The 22,790-nt window shown below is 39.7% G+C and overlaps 1 protein-coding gene across 1 annotated transcript in view; it reads right to left on the reverse strand.

The window, feature by feature from the left end:
* ULK4 (unc-51 like kinase 4) overlaps window positions 1–22,790 on the reverse strand; it is a 1,855,260-nt gene that overhangs the window by 1,030,857 nt on the left and 801,613 nt on the right. Inside the window, exons 28-30 of the mRNA XM_086941729.1 lie at window positions 18,758–18,809; window positions 18,514–18,658; window positions 11,669–11,761 (exon numbers count right to left, since the gene is read on the reverse strand). Coding sequence (XP_086797855.1) covers window positions 11,669–11,761; window positions 18,514–18,658; window positions 18,758–18,809 — 290 coding nt within the window. The remainder of the gene's footprint in view (window positions 1–11,668; window positions 11,762–18,513; window positions 18,659–18,757; window positions 18,810–22,790) is intronic.

Consider the following 22,790-nt stretch of genomic DNA (forward strand, 5'->3'; position numbering starts at 1 on the left):
CAGATGTTTATTGTTACCTAACTCAATGGTACTCATTTTATCGACCTCAGATGGATGAAAGGCTGAGTGGACCCGCCGGGATTTGAACCTGTGACCATGAGGTCGAACACAGGCCCCTGCAGTGGACGCATTAGTCCACTGAGCCACCAGACCCGGCTGCAGACTAGAGCTTTCGGGTAAACTGTAAGCCTAGCACATACATACCTTACACCAAACGTCAAAAGAAGTGGACTGGAAAGACAGCTTTACTGTCCAATCTTTCCATAACTAATCCACTCTAGTGGTTGCCCCAGAAAGTTGCCATTGAGCTATTGGGAGGTGTAACTACGATCCGGAAGTTAAAACCGGAGATAATTTACCAAAGGAGCAGAGGGTAGCAGGACATAAAAGGAAAGAGTTAGAGTCTGAGGAAGGTGACAATTGGAGAGAGTGAGCGGACAGAGGTAAAGCAGGTTGATCTTGACGGAGAGGCTCTTTAGGTGGAGAAGGGCCCGAGTCACAGGGAAGACAAACAGTGGCTGGACCAACAAGCAAAGGAAGTTTGGTCACAAGATCATGGAAAGTAGTAGTGCTGGTTCTTTGAACAGAAGTGAGATTAGAAATTACAGTTACTCACAGCAAAATTAACTGTAATCAGCCAAAAGAAGTCTGAGAATTTGTGTTATTAGAGACACCACTTCAACAGACTAGTTTGTGATAGGAAAACATTGTGGTTCTTTCTAGGCACTGAATTTTGCTAATCTGCGGATACGTTTATAAGTATGGTGACAACAAATAGCATGATAGGGCATGGACAGTTGCAGGAATGAAAACATGCAATGTTGGGAAGTAGGATAAATGAGGCACGGGCTTAATATGACACAAAGGCTTAACCCTGCAGCATAGTTTAATGCATAGCAGGCTAGGAGAGCACGTGAAAGAAGAGGGTCCCACATTTCGGACTCATTTACAGTTTATAAGGGTTTTATCTGTGGCAAAGTGGGATTGAATACCAAACAACTTGCTGAGGAGCTGCATATGTCTAGTGGTTTGCTTGAGGAAATTAAGTACTCTCTGGAATTCTGCTTACTTGGCTGAAGTTATCTGGAAATTCTAACATTAAGATGGGCAGCCTTGTGGGCTGCTTTCTGAGGTACACCAATGTATTGAATTTCGTTCAGGCTTTAAAAGCAAGTTGTGTATAACAATAAATAACAATACTTTAGCAATTGACTCATCTGTAGGATTCATCCACTCCGCAGAACCTTTTCTCAAGCTACTGTCTTAATTCGTAAGAGGAGTCTTTGATGGAACCTTCCATTGTCATTTGGCACCACCACCATCCAGTACTTTCACCTCTGTTTTTGGTACTCTTCCCCCTGTTGAAGTCAAATACCTTTATTGCCTATCTAGGGCTGTGAAGAACAGAGAGAGAGGATTACCCTTGGTTCCAGGTTGTGATTGGACAGTGTGGGCTTGATGAACAGAGCATCAGTCACCAATAGAGCGATGAAAGCCTTGGATTGAATGCTTCATTGTCAGAAATCAATACCAACACCAATACCTTTAATTTCTATTGCTGATACTCATACTCCTGCTAAGTCTACTCTCAGTCAAGACATTGGATAGGGATGACTTGATAAACTAATCACCGATGAGGCACAATGGCCGCACATGCATAGTGCATCAAGTAGGCCATGTTAATACCGTCTGGAGGGGAAGCAGAGATGCTGGGGACAGGAATCTCCTCCAGCATTCACCGATATTTGGTACTTCTGTTTTTGGTACTTCCAATTACTAATGTTTACAAAAAGACCGACTCAAGCTAAAACACAGCAGGAGTGCATTAGTGCCAGAGGGAATACATGTTTGGTACAGGAAACCGTCCCATTTGCAGAAAAAAAGTAAGAGCGTTAGAACTACATCATATAATAGTGAGGTGACTTGTTTGAAAGACAATAAGTGGCAACTAAGTGTCTCCTGTTGCAGTGGCACTTGTCATGATGGAAAAGCCTGAACCTGAGCAGAAGTACGTAAAAATGTGCCCACTGATATCATCAGTACTGATCACACCAATGTTCTGTTGGAGGATATAACAGGCAAGAGCTTTCTACTGTCACCTATGGAGAAAGCTGAAGTTTTAGTGGGCCAGTCCGTAACTGTCAAAAAGTTTGTTTCACGTCTGTGTTGAGTAGGTGCTCCACAGTTATAACATTAGTGAGTAGAGAATCACCTCAAATTTTCTCAGATTTTACAACTGCAATTTTTGCAGTCTGAAGTCCGGATATGACATGAAAACATAAGCACCTGCCTCAACTACAATATTAAAACTAAATAATGATCATCATTGAGAAACTCCCGCATCGGGCTTTTAGGGGGCCCTAAAAAGCAGGAAACTACTCCATCGCCATGTGGGAAGTCACATGGGTTAAATTGGTAAACATTCTGCAGTTACAAAGAACAAAATAGGAAGGGGGTCTCAGGGGAAGCAATGTTTACAGACCAGCTTGCATCCTGTCCCCCAACTTAACAATTAAACAACACAAAAAGGATGCCAATGGTCTCTAAAGATACTGTGGGGATACTAAACACTGAATTGTAGTGTATAGAAAGGGTAGTCCAGAGGAGAGAAGGAATAGTGAAAATACCCATCAGCCCACCCGTTGGTGGAACCTCATCATCTGGGCTAGGAATTAGAAACTGGTATCCACTAGACACCTCTTCAGATCTCTTTCGAGGAGTGCTAGTATTGGATCCTCCAGTGAGAAGGACAGCCAACAGGTAGTATTAGTAGGCTGAAGGGAAAGGTTGCAGTGCTCAAAAGTGTGAAAAGTAAATGTGGTGATATTAAGAATACCTGTTATGATGACAAAGAACTACTTTATTTGGTGTGACCATCATAACGACATGATTAAAAGCAGAGGGAGGATAGTATGGAAAAAATTACTATCAGTCATAGATATTAATTGGTCAACATGTTTCAGCCTCAGCAGGCTTTCATCAGGACCTATGATATGCACTACTGCAACAGTGATTCAAAAACCACAATAGGTGTTGGTGATGTAGACCTACCGGTAAACTTTTACTGTATGGTAGTCTCATATCGTTATAATACTAACTCTCCCATAAAAAGTTATGGAGAAGACCTCACCTCTCCTGGCGCTCGCTCAGGTCAAAGAGGCCACGCTCTGTCCGTCATTGCCTCGGTCTGTCATCTGAGCCGAGTTTTTTGAATCACTGTTGCAGTAGTGCATATCATAGGTCCTGATGAAAGCCTGCCGAGGCTGAAACATGTTGACCAATTAATATCTATGACTGATAGTAATTTTTTCCATACTATCCTCACTCTGCTTTTAATCATGCCGTTTTGATGGTCACCGAAATAAAGTAGTTCTTTGTCATCATAACGTTAGAAACCCACAATTCTTAATATCACCACATTTACTTTTCACACTTTTGAGCACTGCAACCTTTCCCTTCAGCCTACTAATACTACCTGCTGGCTTTGCTTCTCACTGGAGGATCCAATACTAGCACTCCTCGAAAGAGATCTGAAGAGGTGTCTAGTGGATACCAGTTTCTAATTCCTAACCCAGATGATGAGGTTCCGCCACCTTGTGGGCTGATGGGTATTTTCATTCTTCCTTCTCTCCTCTGGACTACCCTTTCTATACACTACAATTGAGTGTTTAGTATCCCCACAGTATCTTTAGGGACCCGTGGCATCCTTTTTGTGTTGTTTAAACATTCTGCTGTGCCATCAATAGAGATTAAATTGCATAATTTAATTCCTAATTTTAATCCAAGGCCGGAATGACGCTTGCAGACTGTTATTTTATTGATGTATTTTACCTCTAAAGGGATTCATGAAACAATAAATAAGGGAAAAATCTTAACATAATTGCAAGTGCTTCCTGAACAGAAACAATTGTCATGCAAGGATCCTGAATCAATGGAATTCAAATGGATCCTAAATCAATGGAATTCAAATGGAGATCAAAAGAAATGTCATTTAAAAGCGAGATGATAAAGGTAATTGCTAATTTTGTTTATAGCTAACCTCTGCTACTGGCCCAATACCTATGTACATATTTATTATCTTTGGAGAGGTTAAGGAAGTACCAGATAAATCCTATGCATAATAGCAATTCTCAATTCAGCCAGCAAATTTAATCCCAGAAGGGTGAGCAGGATAAAACTTCAAGGAGCTCAACAAATCCCCATCATATCCACTGATAGGATTAAAGGTTATGCAGATCAAAAGTAACAAAGAATACAATCCGGGAAGCCAAGAGGTTGCATATGAACAAAAACTGGATTATATCCATAATGTCTGTAAGTATGATGGTTAAAGGACACTTTGGTTTTATACCAATACTTTAGATCCATCGAATCCTTTTTATTCTTATCAGTTATGAAAATAAGGTTTACAGCTAAAGCCTGGAATCTGTACATAAAATCACTATATGTGAGAGAAGATGTAAAAATAGGCCCCATTCATAACAAAACTTAAGCTGACATTTGTTTTGGTCAGGAGGGAACAATTTTAAAAGCATTGGGTCTCAGCAGTGCCACCAGACATTTTGCTCTTCCTGCTTAAATCTTTAAAATGAATTCCTCTTACTGGGCCTCATGTCTTTAAACTGTTTATTTGTCTGGTTTGCAAAATGACTCTAACCTAGATTCATGGAAAAGTTCTATCCTGAGAGAAAAATGCCAATTTCTTTACTCCAAATAGTTGATTAACAACCCTCTTAGATATTAAGGCAAAGATCAAGGTACAAACTTTCCAAGCAGACTTGGAGGCTTAGCTTTTGGTTTCATTCCCTGGCACCTGACAGGATCACTCCTCATAGTGACACCTGGCACACTGTTAGGTGTTCTGTTCAGTTCATACCATGAAGACCACATCTATGCATGTCTTCTGGATTACAGGCAGTCTTTGATGGTATGGATGGAGGTTTCTTGTTGTGAACACTTCATGGTTGAGGTAACACTCATCCGCTGATAAAATGCTACCCAAAGCTTGAACAAAGACAAGTGGGTAAATGAAAAACTGGGAACAAACTACTCTCTCTACAACAGGATTTATACAAATTGTGATCTTAAGAGGGTGTGCGTGTTAACATCCCTGGCTTTCGGCCTATAAAAGTCTGATTTGGGCATGGAAGCAGAAATAGATAAAGCTATTCCCCAAAACGTTGTCCTCTGCATATAACTGCCCTACAGTATGTGGATGATACAGTTATATTAGCTCAAATAAAGTTGGCCTACAAGATCACTCTTGGCATAACAGAGATATAGTGAAAAAAACAGAGTGCAGATAAATATAAACAAGACTAAAATCATGGTGTTTTTTTTAGAATAGCAACCACAATTCATGCTCCTGCACAATAACAATTTGCCTATTACTCAATCTTCTCCCTGTAACTATTTTGGGCTGTAGACTGAGGAGGCATAGAGAATCTAAATGAAATCACAAATACCAAAAAAAAGAAAACTTTGACCTTAAAATTTGCATTCCGTAAACTTCAGACAAATCTTGTTAGCCCAACAGTTAAACTACTCCATTTGTTGCAGTATGTAGTAGAACATTCTCTGGGATGCTTAAAAGATTCAATGCTCAACCTCCAGGACTTTAATATCACTATCCCATTTCATTCCCCGGGCATAGATATGTCTTAAGGTAACATCTCTGAGACAGTTGTTGCAATCATGGCACTATCTGAAACGGTATCTTAGTCAGCAATCTGGTCCTTAAAGCTCATTAAAACCAAAATTCCGGGAATAGCAGAAATCTGATCTAGTAATCTTAAACATTTAAGTTTAATTAGAAATTATATACAACGGTCATCATCACAACATTTAATAGAGTTTTATTTCAAATATTAAGCACAAAACAGTCTTGGATATTCTAAGGTTTTAATTCTCTGGCGAAGTTAGCAACATGAGCTATTATCTGCACAACAAGAGACACATTTACTGATATGAGATTTCTCAGAGTTTCCATGTTACACTTCATAAGTATCAAAATCAACTATAGACTGAGAATTTAACTTGTCTGTGAAATTCAAAATTTGCAAGTCCTACCAATATTTTATGTTCTTGCTCTACCCTGGATCCTAAAAGAACGTACTAAATGAAGCTCTTATTAAATCAGTGGCGTAACACAGGGCACTGCAGCCTACGCAGTGCGGGGGGCCTATAAGCTCCAGGGGACCACTCAGCACAGTACTCTGGTCAAGAGCACCCGATTGATTCCAAAGGTGTATATTTAACAAAGGAGGGAGTAGAGAGGTGGTGTCCTAACCCAACTCTGGGGGTGGATACGTCCTCCCCTTATAATGAATCATAAACACTAGGATCAACCCTTCAGGGACTCAGTGGAGGGTTTTAATTCAAAGGTCATGTGCATTACCTACAATGGTTGGAAGCACATAGTGTTTCTTAAATACCTCTCACACACCAAAAGGACCCTTGGTGTCATGCTTCATCTTAGGGGTCTTCGCGCCCCTCTACTGGACGTGGCGTGCTACTACCTATGGCTATGCGGGAGCACTGATACTGTAAACTATGTGCGGAGTAGGAATGAGTTTGTGGAAGGGTAAGGGGTGGGTGAAGGTGTGTTAAAAAATACCTAGCTCCTGTGGAATATAAATTATAATATTCCATGGGGCCGGTATTGTTAAAAAGGTGTGGGTCGGAGGTGTATTGTTTCAATGCACAAAGCCTCCTGTGTGTGTCAACATGTTTCGAAGTGTGCCATACTTACATGCAACAGGGTACTGCCTCATACAAACGTCTCCTCCTCCCAGCTCCGTAGATACACTGAGACTGCAAGGGGGTCTCTATTTATTCTAGTCCTAATTGATTAGTTTGCTACCAAAGGCGGTCTGGATTGCTGCGTCGGTAACCACGTAGACCCGGAAATGCCTGTGCGTGCTATCGGCTGCAGTGTGTCTGGGGGCCTATACTGCCCTCTTTGACCCGGATATGGATTTACTCTAAGTGCATTTCAGGTTCATGTGTCTCTAGAACGCTAACCCTCATGGCCGGCTGCAGGGTGTACACTGCCCTGTTAGACCCGGATATAGATTACTCGAAGAGCACTTCCGCTCCTGGTGCCTCTAGGATGCTAACCCTTATGGCTGGTGCTGTTCTGCATGTGAGGTCATGTGGGATATGCTTATACCAATCAGATAGAGTGGAATTAATATCAGAGCATGATACCGGCACCTTGTGTGTCACAGGCTAACACAGGTCACGCCACTGTTTTTTTGAGCCACCTACAGGCAGCCTGTAGGTGGCTCAAAAAACAGTGGCGTGTTCAGATGTCAGATCGGTTGAAACTCCACCTAAATGCGGCAAAAAATAAAAAATAAGAATGTGATATCCCAGTGGGGGATAACACATCTAAGTGCCTGCTTATTATGTGGGTAGGAGGCATTTAATCTTTGGTAGGTAACCATACATCAAATCGAACACCAACTTCCAGTCGTGGTTGAGCGCAAGGCGTAACTGGGTGGGTCTTCCACTAAGGTCTTGTATAAGCTACTCTTCACTTAGTGACATCATCAATAGAGGCTCAATTAAAATACAAGTATTACTCGGTGGGTTTAATGTAGCAAAGTCTGGAATTTAGCTGGTTTTGCGAAAATAGGGGAGGACCGAATAAGCTATAGGATTGCGAAACTACTCAAGGGGTATATATAGCACTGGTGGTTGGTATCTTAAAAGGAAAGTGTCACACTACCAATAAGTTCAGGTGAACTGGTTCCATCGTATGTCATCCTGAAGATCCTCTATGTGGGTGCCCAGACGAAACACCCATCGTTGTCCTTTCTCAAGTAAGCCACTCTCGGATTGTATTTGCTCGATGACTGTTCATAGTAGATCATCCACTGTGTGCGTCGATGTCAGGTAGTGTGTTGCCATCTTGGTGGTACTCCTCTTGCACCGGACGTTGCTCTTATGTTCACCAATTCAGATTTTAATAGGTTGCGATGTCATGCCAATGTACTCCAAACCGCATGGACAAGTAATCATGTAAATTACATTTCTACTAATGCAATTCGTGAATCTTCTCTGTTCCCACTCGCAGTCGTCTCTAAATCGGATCTTTCTGCTTTTTTTAGTGAGATAGCAAGTGCTGCAATTTCCGCACTGGTGGTGGCCCTGGATTGGTGGGAGGATGAGGTTCCCTGTGGTTGTTGGCGTTCCTGTGCGAGTTCGTGTATGGACAAGCAAGTCTCTCAGGTTTCTCCCCCTCTTGTGTGCGAACATTGGTTTCTCTACATTCAGATTTCCACAGTTCAGGTTTCTCCAGTGTTTATTCACAATTGTTGATATTTGCTTAGAATGGGTGTTAAACGTTGTTACACAAATTGGCCTGTCTTCTTGATCTTTTTGTACTCTCTCTTCCAGGAGGGCCTCCCTGTTGTATTGCAGGCCCTTTTCATGGCTTTGTCGATGGCATTGGTTGGATATTTCAGATTTTTTAGTTTGGTTTTCAAGTTGGAGGCTTGTGTTTTATAGTTCTTTAGTTCTGTGCAGTTCCTCCGCAAGCGGAGAAACTGTCTGTAAGGAAGGCTGTCAAGGATGTGACATGGGTAAAAGCTGTCGTATAGCAGCAGACAATTCTTGGCAGTTGGTTTGAAATGTGTAGTGGTCGTGAGGGTACCACTGTCAGGGTATATGCTCAGATCTGGAAATTGCAGCACTTGCTATTTCACTATAAAAAGCAGACAGATCCGATTCAGAAATGGCAGCAAGTGGGAACAGAGAAGATTCACAAATTGCAATAGTAGAAATGTTATTTACATGATTACTTGTCCATGTGGTTTGGAGTGCATTGACATGACATCACGACCAATTAAAATCCAAATTTTTTAACATAAGAGCAACGTCCGGTGCAAGAGGAGTACCACCAAGATGCCAACACACTAACTGATATCAGCACACACAGTGGATGATCTACTATGGACAGTTATCAAGGAAATGCAATCCGAGAGTGACTTACTTGAGAAAGAACAGCGATGGGTGTTTCGTCTGGGCACCCACATAGAGGGTCTTAATGATGACATATCATGGAGCAAGTTCAGCTGAACTTATTGGTAGTGTTACACTTTTCTTTTAAGATACCAACCATCAGTGCTATATTTATCCCTTGAGTAGTTTCGCCATCCTATAGTTTATTTGGTTCTCCCCTTTTTTCAGAAAGCCAGCTAAATCCAGACTTTGCTATATTAAACTCACTGGGTAATCCTTGTATTTTAATTGAGCCACTATTGATGATGTCACTAAGTGAGAGTAGCTTATACAAGACCTTAGTGGAAGACCCACCCAGTAACGCCTTGCATTCAACCACAACTGAAAGTTGGTGTTCGTTTTGATGCATGGTTACCTGCCAAATATTAATGCCTCCTACTCACATAATCAGCAGGCACTTAGATGTTTTATCCCCCACTTGGATATCGCATTCCATTATTTTATTTTTTGCCGCATCTAGGTGAAGTTTCAACCTATCTGACAGCTGAATACGCCACTATTTTTTTTGAGCCACCTACAGGTAGCCTGTTCTTTACTCACACCGCAGTCACCTGTGTTAGCCTGCGGCACACGAGGTGCTGGTATCATGCTCTGATTCGAATTCCACTGTATCTCTCTTCAATTGGTATAAGCATGGCCCACAGAACCTCAAGTGCAGAACAGCGCCAGCTATAAGGGTTAGCGTCTTAGAGGCACCAGGAGCGGAAATGCTCTTCGAGTAAATCCATATCCAGGTCAACGAGGGCAGTGTAGACCCTCAAACACACTGCAGCCAGCAGCACGCACAGGCATTTCCGGGTCTACGCCGTTAACGATGCAGCAATCAGACTGCCTTTGGCGGCAAACTAATCAATTAGGACTAGTATAAATAGAGGCCACCTTGCGGTCTCAGTGTATCTACGGAGCTGCAAGGAGGAGATGTTTGTGCGAGGCAGTACCCTGGTGCATGCAAATATGGCACAGCCGATTTAGGGGGGTTAGACGATCCCAACACCCTGTTGACATCTACTATCGACTCGAGATCAGACGGATCTAATGCTCCTTTTTCTCATCTACAGAGTGAAAAAGGCACCTGGTCCCCCTCGTTTAGTTTCTAAGGCTCATGGGGTATTGCCATTCATACAACAAGTATGTACCCCTTTGTTCCCTCTTTGTTGTGCATCCCACTATCTGATTATAACGCCTCTTCAAACCCCACAGTGTCAACCATGAAGTGTTCCATGTAGAGTGTGTGTTTTCTGTTTATTGTTTGTGCGTCTTGTATTGTACCTTTTTTTTTTACAGGACACTGCACAAGTGTAGAGATCACATCTAATCCTATGATGAAAAATAAGCACTGTAAATATCACTTCTTTACAGGTAACCACTTTTTTGTACAGGGAATGCATCGCATACCTAACGTTTTTTTAAATGCTATGTTTCTCTTTCAGATTACACGTTATGGCAATCTGAATCGGTATCGTATTTTATATTAAGATGAGTCTGTCTCTAACAAGTAGCATTTACTACCTGTTTATATAGCACTATATGAATTTTGACATTGTCATTAGATCTATGTGAGAACGGTAGGGATCTGTTAAGCTGTCCTGAAGAAGAAGTGCACACTTCGAAACATGTTGACACACACAGGAGGCTTTGTGCATTGAAACAATACACCTACGACCACACATTTTTTAACAATACTGGCCACATTTAATATTAAAGTTTCTATTCCACAGAGCTAGGTATTTTTTAACACTCACCTTCACTCACCCCTGACCCTTCCACGCGCTCATTTCTACACCGCATAGAGTTAAAAATAACAGTGCTCCCGTGTATCCGTAGGTAGTAGCACGCCGCTTCTCATAGAGGGGCGCGAAGACCCCTATGATGAAGCATGACACCAGGGGCCCCTTTGGTGTGTGAGGGGTATTTAAGAAACACTATGTGCCTCCAACCATTGCAGGTAATGCACATGACCCTTGAATTAAAACCCTCCACTGAGTCCCTGAAGGGTGAATCCTAGTGTTTATGAATAATTCCAAAGGGGGGCTGTCTACATACCTTGAAGTGGGGCCCCTTAAGTTTTGTTACACTGGTGTATTAAATGCATCCAAAACCCCTATCTCTTATTGCCTGAGTGGGAAGTATCTTCAAATAAATGAAAGAGTGCTAGTTAACACTCAATGTTCAGTGAATAAGGACTATGTACATATTGGTTAACAAGGAAATGTGCACAATCAGTTTTTTAATATTGATGTTGACTGCCATTGTAAGAGTTATGGTTTAAAAAAGGTTTTACTAGCCGTTACATACATAGATGTTACATTAATTTGATTCAACTTAGTAGACCATGATTTGTTTAAAACAAGCACATGGATCGATAATTCCTTCATCGGTAAAGTTCAAATCGATTACAACCTTTCTGTTAGACAAAAAGCAATTGTGGAATCTGTGATTACCTAGTTTTTATTCTTTTGTTGGAAGGGCCAGTGAAACAACTTTTAATTCACAAACCATTTACTGTGTAGTAAAGCATAAAATAGTAATAATTTTTAGTGATTACATCAATACAATTTTACTACTACTCATTACAACCTCTTCAATCGAATAAATTATTTTAATTTACAGGTAGAAATAAAATAGATAATCATTTTTTTACCTGGTAAATGAAGGGTAGTTCTCGGTGAGAGCCACTAACAATTTCAGAGCATACACTGGTATCGGCTCCACCTCCAACAGTATATTATCATACCTACCGAAAAAACAAACATTTTTAGATATACTAGTCACAAGAGCAATCTCATCCCTAACTAAGATGAAGGCAAGGCAACAACTGAAAACTGTTACGTTTCTTTTGACCTAAATCAGGAATTACATGTTGAAATAATGGACTTTAACAACAGTAGAGTTTGACTTCATATACTGAATAAAAGATTTTGACATGTATGGATAGAACCTGCTTCTCCTATATATCTGTTAAGGCCTCTCAATAGGAAACGAAAACCAAAGTCCAGAAGGGACATGTGAACAGTCGTGAAAGAGAGAAAATCACAAATTGGTAAGCAGTAATGCATAGAAAAAAACAATTAACTTACTTTCAGTAATGATATAACTGATGAGTACTAGGTTTACCCACAGATGACTCAACTAGTAACATGCCCAGGTGTCAGAGTGGTCCTGAAAACTTATAAACTAAGCTGGCTAGGTGTAACATACAACATAAAAACTCCAGGAGTATAGTGGAGTAGCATGGCTACTACCCTCATTGGTAGTGGTCGACAGAGACCACAAAGTGCCGGTAAGGAAGTAATTACTGCCTAAAGTTCCTATGCCAGAAAATCAAGGAAAAGACACCCTACTCTGAAAAATATTAAATGTAAAAAAAATAGAATACCAGAGTCCTCAGAACTTGGGCCCATGATTACTAATCTGCAGCAAAACAGATTAGCCATCAAAAAATGTTAGGAAACAGTTTTTTCTTCTAGCGAAAATATTTCTATGTATAAGTTACTTATCTAGAACTACTTCACGGGGAAACAATGAACGAGGAAGAGGGTTTGAGAGCAAAGCTTACAATCACAGCAAACTGTTTGAGAGCAGTACAACCTAATCACCTCTCATTGCTCAACACAGTCTAACCATTAATTTATCGTAAATATGCCCCAATTTTCCTGTTTTCTATAACACTGATTAGCCGTGCACTATGCATTTACTTCAGTTTGTCGCATTTCAGATGTATTGAGTAGATTTTAATGGATTAAAAGTTGTTTTGACTTCTTATATTAATATTGGATGCATTGTCCTGAAAGAAGATTGATGCTAAGCACGACATCCTACTCATTCTTCATCAAATAGTAAAATACAAATGGACATACATTTTCCAGCACAAACGAAATAAGGGACTAGAAATGTTATTGAGCAGAGTAAGGCAATTAATTGGCTTGAAGCCGAGGGTAATTTCGGTTTGCAGCTAGGCAGCACTTATACACACTTTATATTTTATCAGGACACAGCCTTATTTTTTCATTATTCGCAAACTTACCATGCCGTTTTCATAACACTCTTTTAACCAATCGTCCACTTTGATAAATTGAGAGACTGGAATAAAGCAGCATCTTCAGAGCATGATTATCGTAAAGACCTATGCACTCTTGAGATATATGGTAGTTTACATGCTGGTCTGATGGCATGTCTTGCAAATGGTTTTGCTATCACAACTTCCAAGCTGACCTTTTTATAAAACGTTGAAGTGGAATTGAGCACAGCAATGTATAGTCTGTGACATTCTGACTGAGTATCATGTTCAAGCTTTCTTCTCCTTTATAATTTAAGTTGTCTGTGTCAGTTTCTTATTCTAGTTGCTCATGGATACATTGTTGCTGCTTTTGCAGTTTGTAAAACAGTTTACCCCTACTTCTGGTATGGCATATTTTCAAACCTTTTTGTTGAAAAAATACAATACGTTAGGTAAGCTTGGTTGGGTGCCATAAAACAAGGTAAGCTTCTGTCTTAGCTCCCTTGATGGCATAAATCCTACTACCTATTCTGAGATACTGGTCTGATGGCCTTGACTGAGCACACCAAGGCTTGTTACTGGGGCTTCTATAAGGACACAGTCAGAAAAGCAGTCTGAAAGTTGAGTCCCTCGGCTCAGAAGTGAGAGATCGGAAAAGCCCTTTGAGTGAGTGTCCTTTATTGCTGGCAGTTAACATGCATCTTGGGCCTGATGCAGAAAGCACAAGAAGCGATGCCAAGGATGGGCGGCCTGCAATAGTTGGAGGGAGCTTTGGAACGGAGATGCAGGAGCAAGGACTGAAACCCGGATTTCAGTAGGTGCAATTCTGCCAATGCCTTTTCCTTCTATTCTTTATCCTCTTCAGTCTCAGCTACACACAGGTCTGATTGTGTGGTCAGACCTCTTTTTTTCAAGTTACATAGAGTGGGCTTGGGGCCAGACCCTTGCTCACAATCAGATGGCTTTGTTGTCTGGTCAGCCCCTTGTTAACAATCAGATGACTTTCTGGTCTGGTCAGCCCCTTGCTCCCAATTGGATAGCTTTCTTGTCTAACTCCCTTCACTACTCCTAATTCAACAGCTTTTCTCCCTATTCATGTGTATGTTACGCCCAGGATTAGTTCGATCTCTCAGTGTTCTGATTGGTTGACTTGTATCCTTCTTGTGCTGGGCATGCTTGCATTCGGGAAAACTATTTTTTTCTTTACTTTGAACACACTCCGTGTAAGTACATGTGTTCTCTTTCTATCTCCTGGTTGTGTTGCTTGCCCGACAACATTACCCCACTCAATCCCGTGCTCTTCCCCATTCACCTAGTTTAATACCACTAGTCCTCACTCCCCGATACTATCCACCTGTCCCTGCAAAACATTGCTGGGCTGCCTGCAATGTTTTCTCGCTTCTTGCCTGTTTTTATGTTTTCAAAAAATACTTGTATTTATAGATCTAACATGGGCGTCTGTCATGTTATATTGCCAAATAAGAAATGGTCACCAGTGTCATGGCACATGTGCATGCATGTGATGCTTTTCATGCGGCATAACGCCAACGGGCATTTTTGAATTTCTTTTGGACAAATCTACCATCACATGCATGTCTATACATCTTCACACATGTCCATACAGGCAATTGCAAAAAAACTGGCAAAGCCAATAGCTCAGCATTTTAGAGGCAAGACCTATTGGCTTTGCCAATGCTTTGTGATATTTTTAGTCATCTATGTGTCTTTAAACTATGCCTTCAGGTTAACCTAATTCAAATACACTAGTGACTTTTTGTTTTTACCAATAAGAATCTAATTTTCCTTTGACTTGTATGAGAACTAAAAAAGTGTTTCATCAAAGTACTCATGCCTGGATGGTAGCACCCATACAGTTGTAGTAAAATTAGATGCAATGGTTAATGTTTCTTAAATATACAATTTTTATTACAATCATTTTACCACCACATTTAGATGGCGCCATGTTTTCTTTTACCATTCTTTTTTTTGTGGCATATGCTTGAAAAAAAATTAATAAGGATAACCATCACACAACTTTGCATATGCCAGACCTATCGTCTTTGCCAATGCTTGTTTTACAAAGCTACCATATACTTTTCAAACATCAGTTACTAAAAACATTTAAATATCTCCTGGAACAAATGGTTTCATATACAATTAAATATAATTTCACTATCTGTAAATATATCATTTTTCGCCTTTAGCATTTACTTTTCATAGATATAAACAATGTAGCACAAATGAACATTTTCGGCTTCTTTAGAACCTTTTGCTGAATTGTGAGAAATTCCTTGTACATACATTAACTCTGAATATGACTCTGTAAACCAGTTTTGTAAGACATAGATAACATTAAGAAAGAAGAGAACTGAATACAGTTGGGATAATCGATTTTCTAGGAATATTGCAGTACTTTAGCTCACACTGTGTTTTACCCAAGCTTAAAACATAGGTAATGTAATTAACTTTTCATAGCACGTTTCTACCCTTTGCATGGCTTCCCAGCATTTTCGGGTGCCAGGGAGTGCCTATCCGTGTTTTTGAGGGCTTTCTCTCTGATCAGAGTAATTTGTAATGGAGTTTAATCTTTAGTAATAGTACATTTTATTGTGTGATAAAATCATTATACAATACATTTTAGTAAAGAAAAAGAAAATTAAAAATGGCTAATCTTCCCGTTATTATAAAGCAGGAATTTAAAAAACAATCTAAACACTTATAAAATAAAACTCATCAGTGCTTAATTTGTGCCAGTGTTTGCCAGTGCCAAGCACCTGTTTATAAACACTAGCACTTAATTATGACTGTCCACCACATGATGGTGGTGTCTGTCTTTTATAAGGCTAGCAAACGGTTTCACACTTCCATATACTTAAAAACCATAACGAATTAGTGCTTCTAGTCCATCGTTCGCACTCAAGGCAGCCTGGAATAGTTCAAATTGTCACACTTATGCAAGTTGGAACTCAGCACCAATCTGTTTACAAATTAACCACTATCAGAGATTATTCTCTCTCTGATACAAGTGGAGTGTTCTTTAAAGCAACCCTGTTTGTATTTGAGACCCTGGAGTTTAGATATTTCAGTTTGCCATTGCCATATTTTTTGTATGGATTACCCAGGTACATTTCCCAGTCAATATGAAATCAGCCGGGCAGTCAGTCAAAACTTCACAAGGTGGCGGATGATTTGATTACTTTTGCCAAAGAAAAAGAGCGCGACAGTGCTTGTTTAGTCCTACAAGATTCTTCATTGAAGTTAACGTCCAGATGTTTTTTGTGCAGGTGTAGCAGTGTGGGGAAAAGGCAAATTACATAGTCTATGATCTCTAAACTCCAGGCACAGAAGTGACACAAACTTCTTTGGTTTTCTACTCCACAAACCCTCAAGGTCTACGTTCGAGATGTATCATAATCATAAGTGAAGAAAGTAATTTTTGCGGACTCATTACAGTCAGCTGTTGCTTTTCATTGCAGGCAGCAATGTATTCCCTAGTTTGCAAAACACTTTTGTCTCTTTCATTGGTTGGTTCACTTTTGTCTGTTTTAATATTGTGCTTTAAATAGGACGTTCCGCCCCTGGAGCATAGCTCTCACACCACGCTTTAAAATTTTTATTTTTACTTAAGTTTTCCTTCCCAACCCCCGCTGCCCCTCTCCCGCATCATGGTCGTTGTTGCTATTGGCTTTACAATGTCAGAGGCTTTTAAAATCCGCCAGCACTGACAAAGCCAAGCCCAACCACATCAAAAGGACAGAACACAAAACATTCTTGTCTATACTTTCGTGATGGCCTCGGTGCTGCTTGACAAAATATACATTCCATCTGCGCCTCAGACAAAGCAGCACACTTCTAGAATATATAGGAACAATGTTTTCTGTACTTTCAATATGGCCACGGCGTTGCATGATGTGACGTATTGCGGCCTTATGTCACATCATGCAACGTGATGTGCATTTAAAATCTGTAGAAAACAATGTTTTCTTTACTTTCAAAATGACTGCCACGTTGAATGACAAGATGACACAACATGTGATGCATCACACAACACAACACAAATGCCATCAGACAACAAAGATGACACAATGCACTACTGTTTAAGACTGCTAGCTGTAAAGATTTTTGTCTATCGTTAGATGGTAATTTCACACAAACGAAGGTTTCGGTGTCTAATTGTATGATTAAGTTTAATAATGAATCATCAATCTTCCGTGCCGGTGGTTTGGCCTACAGCTGCACATAATCAACACGGTCATATGCAGCAGTATAGTTTGCAAAACGTGAGGATTTTGCTGTTAGGACTCAACATTATTTTGCTGGTTAGTGATGCCAGGGATGAAGACTGTGTCAAGTGCTGAGCAAATGGGGTGGAATCCCCTCTGTTTGTTATCGCAAGACTTACCTTGGCCCAGGCTTCTAAGCTTTTTTGTTTTTTTTAGAACCAGTCTGGAAAAAGAATTACTTCCGGTTCCTATAAAGTAATGTCTTTAATTGGTAGGGTCTGATTTGCTGCGTTTTTTGGTGGGGTGGTTTTGAGACCGAACCCTTCCAGCACAGTGGAAGCACGCTACTTATTATAAGGATGTTGCTGCAAAGTGGATTAAGGGCCGCTGCCCGTTTGGGTGGCTAAGGTTTTAGATTGTCGACAAGTATTTAATTTGGGTCAGCAGTTCTGGAAGTGTTGCTTGTGAGGATGAATGATGACTAGGCGATGGCGTGAGTGTTGTTGGGTCCCATAGTTCTCCTGGTGTGTTATTGCCTGATGAGTTTTAGCTTTACCTACTGCCATCCCCCATTAGGAGCCAAAACTTCCTGCAATTTGTTTTTAATTTTAGAATGCATCCCTGACCACCTGTCCTCTAGGCTCTTGTTTGATCAATGATAGGTTTGTTTTGTAGTCCCATTTTATTTGCAAGATTTCAGAACCTCTAGCGGCACCTGATGAATATCTTAGGATGGAACTTAGTGCCTACCTGTAGTTTTTTAATGTTGCTGACTTTTGAGGAAACAATTCCCTATTTGAATGAATAACAACATTGTTGGTCCTCATTTTGAGTGCCAATGTATTTTAACGAGGTAATAGTACACAGGAATTACTGCTGCTGTGAGGTTCTGTCCTTCCTGGTTAGGAGCACCATATCATTCAGAATATGGGAGGCGAGCGTGAGGGATGAACTAAGGTGATGGAGTTTGTGCGCTTGATTACTACATATGTTCCCTCTTTCCAATTTCTTGTCGCTGGGCGCACGTAGCCAGTTTTGATCTTGTGAAATATACACTGGGAAAACAACATATGTGTGGGATAAATCTGCACAATTTATAATGCTAATTCAAATGTAATCTTCTGTTTCCACCTGAATCAGGCTCTCTGAAAACAGGATAAACCGAAAGACGTTCTCTTAATCCTTACAGAGCAACCTCCACCTCCACCCCTCTACACCTACTTCTCCAAGTACCTTGAATCAGTAATGCACAGCAGCTGTACTCACTGTGGAATCAACGAATCCCTAATGAGAGACAAGAACTTTCTGTTGGATTCCTGGCTCTCCTCTCTCTCCCCTGCAATGACCTCGGGGCTGGCAAGTAATGATGTGGTCTCCGCTAGCAGTCGCAAACTCAAGAGCCTCCATTCCACTAGAAAGACAAAATGCCAACAACGTCACCACAATCTAGCATAATCACAGAAAAAAATCCATAATTTAGGGAAATGTTAGTTGATGTGGTCAGTCTTACCATTTTGACTGTTGACCAAAGAAACTAATGGTGGAAGGATGAAATCCACAACCTAAAAAAAGAGCATTCAAAAATCTGGTTTAGATTACAGCCCGGAAAGAAACACCGATTTAGCTTAACTCTGGTCTATATTTATCCGATAGCAAAACATTTTGATGGCAAGTAAAAATGTGTTTATGTATCATCAGCTCTCAAAGTTCCTATCTAGAGCATGCGTAGAGTTTAATGAAAGGGATAGAATGTAAGAGTTGTAACCACAATCAAGCGCTGAAGAACACCACACAGAAACTGCTGTTTAAGCAGAGAATATAAGTAATGATATAGCAAAGAAAGCAAAAACAAGCACGCTTTGAATACAAATCAACAAAAAATACACTTGAATTCAAATATACATTTGAGTTCCTTAAGGGGAAAACACTAGTCACGATTGTTGGAATTAAAGTCCTTATCTTAGCTGCGTGCATCTGTATCATCACCATGTTTTAATAGCATAATATACAGAATACCAAAAAAACGATAAAAAACATTATTTATTTTAGGTTTGTTCAGGAAAACACACATTTAGCTTTTTTTGTACTGGTGATGGTCATTTGTCCAGAATTACTATAGATTGTTTCTCTCTCTAACATATGACTTTGGTTTAAAGGCCTTAAGGTAGATTGCAGCCATTTAAAAAAAAAAGTTAAAAAGTTTTATGTTAAAGGAAGCTAACAAGTAATTATGAGGTTCAATTCACAAAGGGAAATCTGCGTATTTCAATGTCCACACGTAGGTTTACAACTAGATATAGGTGTGACTCTCCACCCAAATTAGAGGAGATTTAGAGTGAAAGGGTTAAGTATATGTCTCCATCCCGTGGGGATATGTACAACACAGTAAAGCTACTGCTAGCAGCTTCATGGATGCATTTTAGTCATACATCCACTAACTGTAGGTCTATGTAATGTACGCAGCAAACTACTATTAAGCCAATTAGAACTATGAAGGGAAAACAGGCATCAGCTGAGGAAAGTATAAATCTGACAAACATTAATACTGGGAGCACATAAACAATGCCCACCACGCCTTGGGCTCAACACTCTTTCATTTGTGATACCAGAGGATAGGGAGCCACACCTCGTCTACAGTTGTGTTGTGCGTGTGTGTGTGTGTGTGTAAGCTTTTGAGTGTCGGTAGTTTAGTGTTGGACGTGAGCGGGCTCGTTTTCTATATGCATCTGCAAAGTATAGTTATAGGACTATTTTTTCCACATAAAATTTATTTCATGAATTGTAATTTTATTACTATGTGTACAATATGAAGTATATAAGTGCATACAATCTCACACGTTAAATCACCAATATTTACATTAATTTCATTTTTTATCTTCATTTCATGTACACATTTTAATAACATGATCTGTACAGGTGTCTACAATATATGCATTTATAAGTCTAATACTTTTACATTACTTTTGTCTGGTTTATTATGTTTGTATAAGTGTGTTGTATGAGGATGCATGAAATGTCATAATATCACAAATATTTACATTATTGTATTGTATTGTAATTGAGCTTACTACCCCTGATGAGGCGTTAAGGCACTTTTTTGGTGAGTAGCACGCTACTCCAGAAACCATAAAGGATTAGTGTTGAATTAGTATAGTGAAATATGAAAGTAATTAAAGTGGTGGATAGGTTAGTCAGTTATTTGGATTTGGAAGGATAGCGGAAAGATAGAAGAGGAAACATTTTTTGTATTTATATAGCGCTTGTTACCCCTGATGGGGTGTTGAAGCAACTTTTTTGGGGGGGCATTAGCATGCTACTCCGGAAACCCATAAAGGATTAGTGGTGAATTAGTATGGTGAAATATGAAAGTAATTTGATTGGTGGATATTAGTCAGTTATTTGGAGTGTGAAGGATAGCTGAGGGATAGAAGGAGGAGAAAGGTTTGCATTTATCTAACGCTTGTGAACCCTGAAGGGGTGTTGAAGTGCTTTTCTGGTGAGTAGCATGCTACTCCAGAACCCATAAAGGATTAGTGTTGAAAATGAGTGTAGTGAAATATGAATGAATTTGAGTGGCGGATATGTTATTCAGTTATTTGGATAGAGAAGGGTAGTGGCAGGATAGAAGAGGGAAAGAGGTTTGTATTTATTCAGCGCTTGCTACCCCTGATGGGGTTTGATGCGCTTTTTTTGGTGAGTAGCACACTACTCTGGAACCCATAAGGATTAGTGTTGAATTAGTATGGGTAAATATGAAAGTAATTGGAGTGGTGGATATGTTAGTCAGTTATTTAGATTGATAAGGGTTGGGTAGGGGTAGAAAAGGTAAAAGGTTTGCATTTATATAGCACTTGTAACCCTGATGGGGTGTTGAAGCGCTTTAATGGCAAGTAGCACACTACTCCGGAACCCATAAAGGATTAGTGTTGAAAATTAGTGTAGTGAAATATGAAATTAGCTTGAGTGGTGGATGTATTATTCAGATGGCTAGAGAAAGGTAGCAGAGGGATAGAAGAGGGAAAACAGTTTGCATTTATATCATGCTTGCTTACCTCTGATGAGGTGTTGAAGCGCTTTTATGGCGAGTAGCACAAGTCTCTGGGATTCATAAAGGATTAGTGGTGAATTAGTATGGTGGAATATGACATTTGAGAAGTGAACATGTTAGTCTGTTATTTTGATTGAAAAGGATAGTGGAGGGATAGGAGAGTGAAGGATTTTAATTTTTTTGGGAGGTCATAGCAGTAGGAGGAGGCTATTGGATGAGTCAAAAGGGGTTTTGGAGGGGACGAGTCAGAGGAAAGAGTTTGGAAAGGTTTGTTTTGGGGATCAGTATAGTAAAAGAGGTGTCAGATGATGCAAGGAGGGGTAGAGTAAGGGAGTCTCTAGAAAGGGTTATTTTGGAGATCATAGTAGTGGTTTGGGGTTTGGGATAAATGAGAGAGTGGGTGTAGAGGATATATTGATAGATGTATAGGGTGAGAAATAGGGTAGTGCATTGGAAAGAATAGTAGAAAGAAGTTTGAGATGAGTCAGAATGTTGGGTTAGAAGATATATTGCGAGACGTATAGGGTGAGAAATAGGGTAGTGGATTGTATATACTGAATTAGAAGAAAGTGATAAATATATAGATCCATAAGTATACTGAAAGTATATAGATGCATAAAGGAGGTAGGTATATGTAGATTAAAGCTATTGCTAGAGGTACAGGATGAGAAATAGGGTAGTGCATTGGATATGCTTTTCAGGAGGAAAGTAACAAACGCACAGATCCCAAGTACATGGAAGGTACATAGATGCACAATGGAAGAAGTACATGTAGACCAAAGATGCACAGGATAAACTCCGTTTTTCAAGCGTTATTGTACTTTTTTTAACATAATTATTCTACATGTTTATACAAAGCAATACACAAAGATAGGTACATATCTATAGTTATATGTAAATGTGTGATTAATAAATCACATGTTGTATCACCAATATTAACATTCCCTTAATTTTTATGTTTTAACATTTTATTTGTACATTTTATTAACCTAATCTGTACAGGCTGCTACAATATATGCATTTATAAGTATAATTGTTTTATTTCTTTCATCCGGTTTATTTATTACATTTGTACAATATGTTGTATGAGAATGTATGAAATGTCTAAAGTTATGTGACCATTTTTAATTTATACTTATATATTTTTATGTATACGTCTTTCTACTGGAAGCAAGCCATTTTCGTTGCAACGGCATGCTGGGTAAAAGAATGCGTTGCAATGAATGCTGTGTAACGGTTGTTTCCCATTGTGAATGGGGCCCTTGTTTTGGGCTCATGCATGTTTCTACAACAATGTGGACAACCAGCAACTGCTAGGGCAAACGGTGAATTTTTGCCCTCCTAAACAGAAGTATCAAATCATAATATTCTGTCTGTGCTCATTTGTATCTTGAAAAGAATTACACTCCCTTCAGAAGCTCTGCTTCAAAACAGGGTAGCACTCGCTCTGAAATTGAGCCATTTTCGATCCAAATGAAGACTTAATCAGGAACTG

This window comes from Lissotriton vulgaris, chromosome 10 (assembly GCF_964263255.1).
Source record: "Lissotriton vulgaris chromosome 10, aLisVul1.2, whole genome shotgun sequence".
NCBI lineage: Eukaryota > Metazoa > Chordata > Amphibia > Caudata > Salamandridae > Lissotriton > Lissotriton vulgaris.